The 7,639-nt window shown below is 40.0% G+C and overlaps 1 protein-coding gene across 2 annotated transcripts in view; it reads right to left on the minus strand.

Annotated features, from left to right (window-relative positions):
• Nucleotides 1-5,765: 5,765 nt before the first annotated feature.
• Slc1a2 (solute carrier family 1 member 2) overlaps nucleotides 5,766-7,639 on the minus strand; it is a 138,024-nt gene continuing 136,150 nt past the window's right edge. For both annotated transcript variants that reach the window (XM_048788591.1, XM_015477780.2), the window contains exon 11: nucleotides 5,766-7,579. In XM_048788591.1, coding sequence (XP_048644548.1) covers nucleotides 7,508-7,579 — 72 coding nt within the window. In that variant the 3' untranslated portion in view covers nucleotides 5,766-7,507. The remainder of the gene's footprint in view (nucleotides 7,580-7,639) is intronic.

Below are 7,639 nucleotides of genomic sequence, written 5' to 3' on the forward strand. Positions count from 1 at the left end.
ACAATCTTAGCCAGTTGAGGACACATCTAATCTGTGTGCTTAATGAGGAGCAGGTTCAACTACACACTAGTATGCTTTCTATGTAACTGGCTACTTTTTAAAATGGGAGGAAAAAAAAAAAAAAACTAATCCTACCACCCTATCAGAAAGTATGTTTGGCAGAGGAAAGACACCTCATCTTTTCAGTGGCTAGTGATTTACCACTTCCCTTTTGGGAAAGTTACATAGTTTGTTATTCACCTGAGGACAAAAATCTACCTGGGCTTTTTCTAAACAATTTCAGTGTGACTCTAAGCTCCCACCTACAGCCCCCAGTGACACAGCATTGCTTCATTGTCAGTATTAAAAAAAAAAGTTTTCAAATTTTCCTTAAAAATATGTGCTCAATTCATATAACAATGTGATATTTACTAGCATTTCCCTTAGCAAGAATTAACTGCAACAAATAGCTTTCCAATTTCCTTCCTAGTACTCAGTCTTTGCTACTCAAAGTTTTCCTAAGCCAAATTTCATATAAACATTTAGAGGTAGGGGAGATTCTGATATAAAAATGATCCTGCTATTATCATCTTGCCTTTGATCATCTTAAAGACCATCAAAATTAGAATGCTTAGCTGGAAAAACAAGGCCTGGTGTCAAAAATTCAAAATCAGCACCATTCCTTGAGTTAGAAAGATTGTTTAGATGCACGTCCTAACAATCTAAGGCATTTGAGTAATTCTTTGTTCTTCATGGACGTGTTCATTGCATTGCTAAGAATGGGTCCTTCGATTTTTGAAATGTGGTGATATACTCAGGAAAGAATTGATAGCTCTAAATTGCTGTAGAAACTTCTTGTGCTCTAGTTATAATTCTATATATGTGGTTATATAGAAAATACCATAAGAAAATATCTGTCTGCAAAATTACAGATACTAAATAGATTACTTCAGTCTATACTGAGTTCTTTATGATTTCTGAATAGATACAAATGTATAGCATTATGGAAGGCTAAATTAATATTAAACATATAATTTCCATGACTATAAATACATTTTCTCGTGCTTTTATAAATAATAGCAAAGAGGCATGGGGATTTGTTTAAGAAAAAAAAATGCAAGACTGAGCTAAAGTGATTTGTAGTTTTTGGGGTGCAATACTGATGAGAGGACAATATATTGTCCCTGGTACCATAGATTCTTACCAGGAAGACAAAATATATCCGCTGGCAGCAAGATAAAACTAGATTCACAGTGTGCCAGCTCTTTCCTCAAACTGTAGAAAACAAATAGAAAAGGAATATACAAAAATTCTCAAAAAAAGTAGCTTTTTTATATACAAATCTCTCTAGTGATCAGATAATCTGATCTGAGTTGTGCAACATGGAGATGGAATGCTAAGCTCTTCCAGGGAGAGGAGGACAAGAGGGAGTGAAGGGAATCTGTAGAAGAATCTAGATGCCAAAGGATGAGTTCCTGCTCAGGAAAGCAACCCTCATGGAGTGGTAAGCCACCCGAGAGACCATTGTACATCTCAGAGGATCTATCTGCCCCATGCGGGAGGAACCTCAGAGATGTGCTGGATAAACTTCCTTGACTGGTGAGTGTATCTGCCCCCTACCAGGGGCTATTTCCAGGCAGGCTAACTGGTACCTGGGAGAAGAAACCGTGACCCAGAAGTAGCAAGACTCTGACTGCATCATATCCATCTCCACAGGGGAAGGTGATAAGGGTTCCAACCCTCACCCAGGGATGGTGGATGTCTCCAAGGAGCCTGGGACGTGTTGGTACACATTGTCTAGATCAAGTGCTGACTCTGCAAAGCAGCAAGGTCTGTTCCAGTAGTAGCTTTCATTATCAGCACAAAAAAAGTCCCTGAATAATAACCAGGACTTTTAAAGAATATCAAAACAGATACTTGGCTCAAGGGTAGAAGGTGAAGCAAGGCTGGACATAGAGACAGAACCTGATTAGTAATTATTCAGGATGTTATTTAGAATGAATGGAATAAGACCTGAAGGGCTTCTTTCACTTTTTTTACAGTTTCTTAAATGGGTTGATTAAAAAACTGTTTATCTTGCTGCTTTTGCATCAGGTCTTCCATGTTAATGGAAAAAAAAATCAAAGCAAATGATAATAAGAAAAATACTCAATCCTTTCAGTCCCAGCTTTATGTCTGTCTCCTCCAAATATGGAGAATTGAAGCTTTTTCTGTCCATAAAGGTAAGTCACCACACAAGAAATACAAACCCTACTCTGTATTAGCAGAGTTTGGACAAAGGGCAAAGATGCAAGCAGTGGCCCACTGCAACAATAGCAAAAAAGTGCAAGAGGTTGCTTAAAGATCGTGGCTTGTGGCATGTACCTTGCAGACCATGCACCATACCCCATCCACTCAGAAACTCTGCAGGCATCCAAAAGGGTAATAATGGTCTGTGAAGTTAGAGCTTCTCGACTGTGGTGATGCCCGCGGGGAAAGCAAACCAAGCAGAAAATTTGAAAATGAATTCAATAAAATCTCCCTGCACATCCCTCCAGAGAAAAGACTTAGCCCCACTTACTTGTGAATGGATGTGCGTGTCTGCACCCACGCAGAGCAGGCAAGGTATTTACAGACAGTCGCTGTGATTGTGTAAGTCTTGCACCAAATTTCATGAGTGTTCAAGTTTATTTTGCCAAAGGCTCCCAAATTCCCATACTGGGTTGGCAATTAGGACTGTCTGGAGAAAACTATGTGGTTTGGGTATTTGGAGTGGGCTCTGTTGCTACAGCAGGGATGATGCAAGAGCTTGGGTACAGCTGGAGACAGGTCCGGTCCCTCCTGCCGATGATGGCAGCATGTTCCCTGAGCTGAATCCCTACTGCTACTAGGAAAGTGAGTTTAGCTAAAGGGACCTTTTACAAAAGATGTTTATCAGGGTCTCAAAAAATCAAACTGCAGATTGACCTGGCCACCTTCCAAGCTTGTAGGAAAGCATAAAATGAATTCAATTTCTCCCAAAGGGGATAAGAAAAATCTAGATTCTTCATTATCATGGGCCCCCCTGACTTAGAGTATAAATACGTAATATTTTATAGTAGTAAGCCTCTTGTGAAAGAAGAAAATAAAGCAGAGATTGTAATACCGTGGATTTGTAGGATTGAAAGGGGATTTAAATCATTTAATCCAACCCCTTCACTTTTCATATGGGAGAAAATGAAGCTTGGGCATAAAGTAGCTTGTGTAAGACATTCAGCTAAAGATGGACAGAGTCTAAATTAAATATTTCCTCTACCAAATCATGTCATTTCGCTCATCTCTATGTCATTGCCTGAAATTAGTTATTTTATGCTATGAAATTAGATACTATTCAATTAAGATTCCCTGTTATCTGCTTGAAAACCAATCTTTATACTAACCTGTATATATGGTCACTTAATTGTTTCATAAGCATCGAAATAAGAGGAAGGACGAGGAAGAGGGAAAACTGGGTTTTCTTTTAGGGAAAATCATAAGCTAATGTTTCATGAGTGTCTTTGAACTCACTCCACTCAAGGAGAACCTTCTGACTCTAGGGCCACCTACCTGACTGGCACACAGTGACCCTTCTTCTAGAGCTAGCCAGAAACTCCCACAGATGCTGAAACTATTAATCTTCTCTGACAACTAGATTTATAAAACTCTCACTTGAGTCTTTGCTTTCAATTAATCTTCTTATGCCCCTAGATCTAGGATCCTTATTCAAAGAGTGAGTATTACAATAACTGAAAATCCCATTTGGTGCTTTATCTTTGCCTGGAATGAGTTCAGCTGGACATTATACAAAGCAAAACCAGCAACCCAGACAACTAACTGGTCCTCAGAGTTCAAGAGCAGCAAAGTGGGAAGAACCACCCTCCCCCAGGGTGTAACTGCTGTGCACTTTTAGTCATCAAATCAGGCAAAAGCTGTCGAGACTTGTTTTTTAAGACTGAGAACCAAGGAGAATTATCTCTGAGCACGTGCATACCTACATGGATTTATTGCTGTACTCCATGGGAAAATATTGCAAAGGCAGAAGCCTTAATTCTGACAAAGGTGAAAAATTATAACAAACTTTCAAAGGGAAGTGTGATATTTGCAAAAAATATGACAGGGATCGTTTTTCTTTGGGGGACCCAATAGAGAAGTTTCCCAACCACTCAATTCCGAAAGGGCCTCCTGACTAGAAGTACTTGCAAATGACATCGTTCTCCATGCATGAGTGGAAATGACCTGAGACCCAATCAACCGGTCATTGGGATTCCTGGCAACACCTACCAGGAATTTCCCCATGAACAGAATTCCTCCCAAGCCCTTCTCAGCATCCACAAGTCTAAATTCAGGAGGCAGGCATTTTGGCATGTTTTCTTTAAGCTTTTGTGAATAACCAGGCTGACTAGTGGGTAGGAGGGGAAAATAAATATTTGTCTTTTATAGGAAATGGTAACTGCTACAGGCAAGGACATCACAGCCTGCTTCTGTATCCAATAGGAATTTTTTTCAAAATGGAATTCAATAGCTTCCTAAAGTCACTTAATGTCCTTTATCAAGGAACTGTGCTCTTAGATGCAGATTTCCTTATTTTATTTTTTTTCATAGGTCAGGAGCACAATCTTGAAAAAATCTAGGGTCAAACATTAGCCTGAAAGATAAGCCATCCTTCTCATTAACTGATTTGGATCTCCTGAATTATAGTTAATCATTAGGTGATGATTCTACTTGGGTTTCCCAAAGGGTAAACTGAGAAAAAGAAGGATTGATGTCTACGTGGGTGGTTTTCTCCTGAAATAATTCTGATTCCTGCAAAGATCAAATGACCCTACAACAAATGCTGTTGCCAAAGCTCTGACTCACAAACTTTACAGGATGTGGTATATGTCCCTGTCCTGCTATGTCAATTTGTGGCTATGTAACATTTATGCTTCATCAAACATTAACAGACTATTATATGCATTCATCTGTGATGGCTCTATTAGAATAAATCTATACATCTAACTGACAGGTATCCCATTTAGATAAAGGCTATTAGAGGTATACTCTGGATCTGTTTGCACTATTTATGGCACATATTCTAGGCAAGAGAATCCCTAATGGGCAAGGCATGGGAAGAATGAATGAGGCCTAAAACACCACAGGATATAGTCACATATCAACTTTACGTACATCCTGGAAAGTCAGGCTAGTCTTGAATTTGGTCCATTGTTTACTTTTAATGATTTATTGAATTTACAGATAAGTGTGATCTCCTGAGTATATTCTCATGAGACAATGCATACAGCCTCAAACCAGAAAAGCCTGCTTTGTAAGGCTGCATCTTGTTTCTTCTGAACACATTATCCCCTTATCTATTCATCGGTTAAACAGGATAGCAAGAAAAAAGCTGAGGACAAAAGAAACCAGATTGATTTTCAGGCAGGACCTTGAGACGACAATCCTGTGACCAATGCTTTGAAAAACCTCGTTAGCCTGTACCAGTGACACGTTGGCCCTCTACAGCAAAAAAAACATCAAGCTCTTAGAGGCCTCGCCTGGATTCTTCTACTTGGTGTAAAAAAAGCTCTTGGGATTACCACTTAGAGACAATCCTAAACAGTTTCACAGCTAAACCCTGGGACTGTCCCATTGGCTACCGGCCTACGGGACATCTGCTATAAAGGAGGTACAGTCCACTACTACATTTGAGCATGTCCTTGGCCACCCTGTTAACTGGTCATTTAATGAAAATGAAGACCTACATCATTTTTTAAAAATCTGCTAATACTGCTCCATAGTGATCTTTATTTTTAAAAAAATAGGGTTTAAGAGACAAGACAGGTAGAATCTCATATCTTTTGTAGGTTCCAAAGCTGTCCTATTTGGGAGACAGAAGTTACAAGCAGTCGATTACTAAGGGTAGGTGATTCCAAAACCACCTTCTCCTCAGAGAATTGGGGTTCTAGAACTACCATAGCCCTCTGCTGGCCTCGGATGACACACCCTACTCCCGCCTGTGGACCAAGGTTCACCTTCTCCTTAGAGTCAAATGTGCTTTACTTAATAACTCAAGTCCCCAGCTAACTCCCAAACCCAGCCACCTTAGAGGAATACTGTGGGTGACTCGGTAGGAGACAGTAGCAGAGGCATTCAGCCTTCAGCTCGCATAACCAGTCCTTAAGGTCATGTTGGCTGCCTACCACAGGCAAGGCACTGGGCTATGCCAATTAGATTATGGATTCCTTCAGACTCCCACAGCCTTGAAAGAGATTCCATCTGGGAAGCTGTGTGGAGCCTCCTTTGTTGCCACTCTGTGGTTCAAGGCTGCCTGGACTCTGCCATAGGAATGCCACCTGTACAGGGTTGTGCGTGGCTCTTTGTTTTCTGTTCCATTCCCACTGAAGAGGAAGACAGGCTCTGCTTCCAACCGTGTCCTGTAACTGGCTTTATGTGCTTTGATACAACAATAAGCTTTCTACATATTAGACATAAGTACCAAGATATGGTATGGAAAGGGGCATGGCCAACACAAGCATCCTCTGTGTGCCAGGAGGACAAAATGAGAGGCCAGCTGGGTGAATGTGATAGGAACAGTTTGGGAATGGAAACTACCTTTCTGGTTAAAATCCCAAATGAGAACCTTATGGGAAAAACAAAGAAAGCAAAACACAGATGGAACAATCTCACTCGATTTCACTGTGTCAGGTGAGTGCAGACCAAACATAAATGAATTTCAATAGTTAAATCTGATTAAAATCCATGGCAACTGTGCTCCCTTGATTTTGTCAATAGATGCAGTGGTTATGCACAAGATGCTTTCTAATCCATTATCAAGCTTAGAATTATGACATATATATTGAAATTTCAACTATTATTCTTACAGGCGTTCTAGAATCTCCAAATTGCATGGGATGGAGAGGCAATGGGTTCCATGATCAGCCACACTGAAGCCGTGTGGCTTCCACTAAAATTCAGGAAACATTTAACTTAAAGGGTGCTGAAAGATAAATTGTCCAAGTTCCCTAAGAGATATTTGCTTTTAGTCTCAACATGTGCAAACTCTACAAGACATTGAAGGGGAGTTACTTCTAGAGGCTTCTAGCTGAATCTCTTGTGCTTAACAAGGCAAGGTATGAACACTTTAAGGAATAACACACCATGTGTGTTCGTTGTCCCAAATCCCTGGAATGTACCACACTGCTTTTGTCATATCCCCTGGGAAAAGAATTTCCACAGTTATGCATCTTGAGAGGACAAAAAAAAAAAAGAAACTGGCAAGAATGTGTCTTCAATTCAGTGTGATTCCTCCAGCAGCATCCATTCAAACAATAATAATACAAGTGAGCAAATTAGACGTTTATGAAGCGTTATTTGGCAAAGACACAGCACCCTGCCTGTCAGCATGACTTACAACAGCTCCTTTAAGCCTCAGCTAACAGATTAAGTAACATAGAAATATATGCATTTTTTTCTTTTAAAAGAAAGCTTGTTGATATCATCTTTACCATAAGGTACGCTGGGGAGCTTAGTCAAGAATTTGCTGAGAATCATATCCTTATTTTTCACGTTTCCAGGGTTCTTCCTCAACACTGCAGTCAGCTGACTTTCCATTGGTTGCCAGAGTTACCTGAAAATAATTATCATCAGCATCCAGCTTACAGGCCAAGAACCAGAAAAAAAAGAAACT

This window comes from Marmota marmota, unplaced genomic scaffold (assembly GCF_001458135.2).
Source record: "Marmota marmota marmota unplaced genomic scaffold, marMar, whole genome shotgun sequence".
Lineage (NCBI taxonomy): Eukaryota > Metazoa > Chordata > Mammalia > Rodentia > Sciuridae > Marmota > Marmota marmota.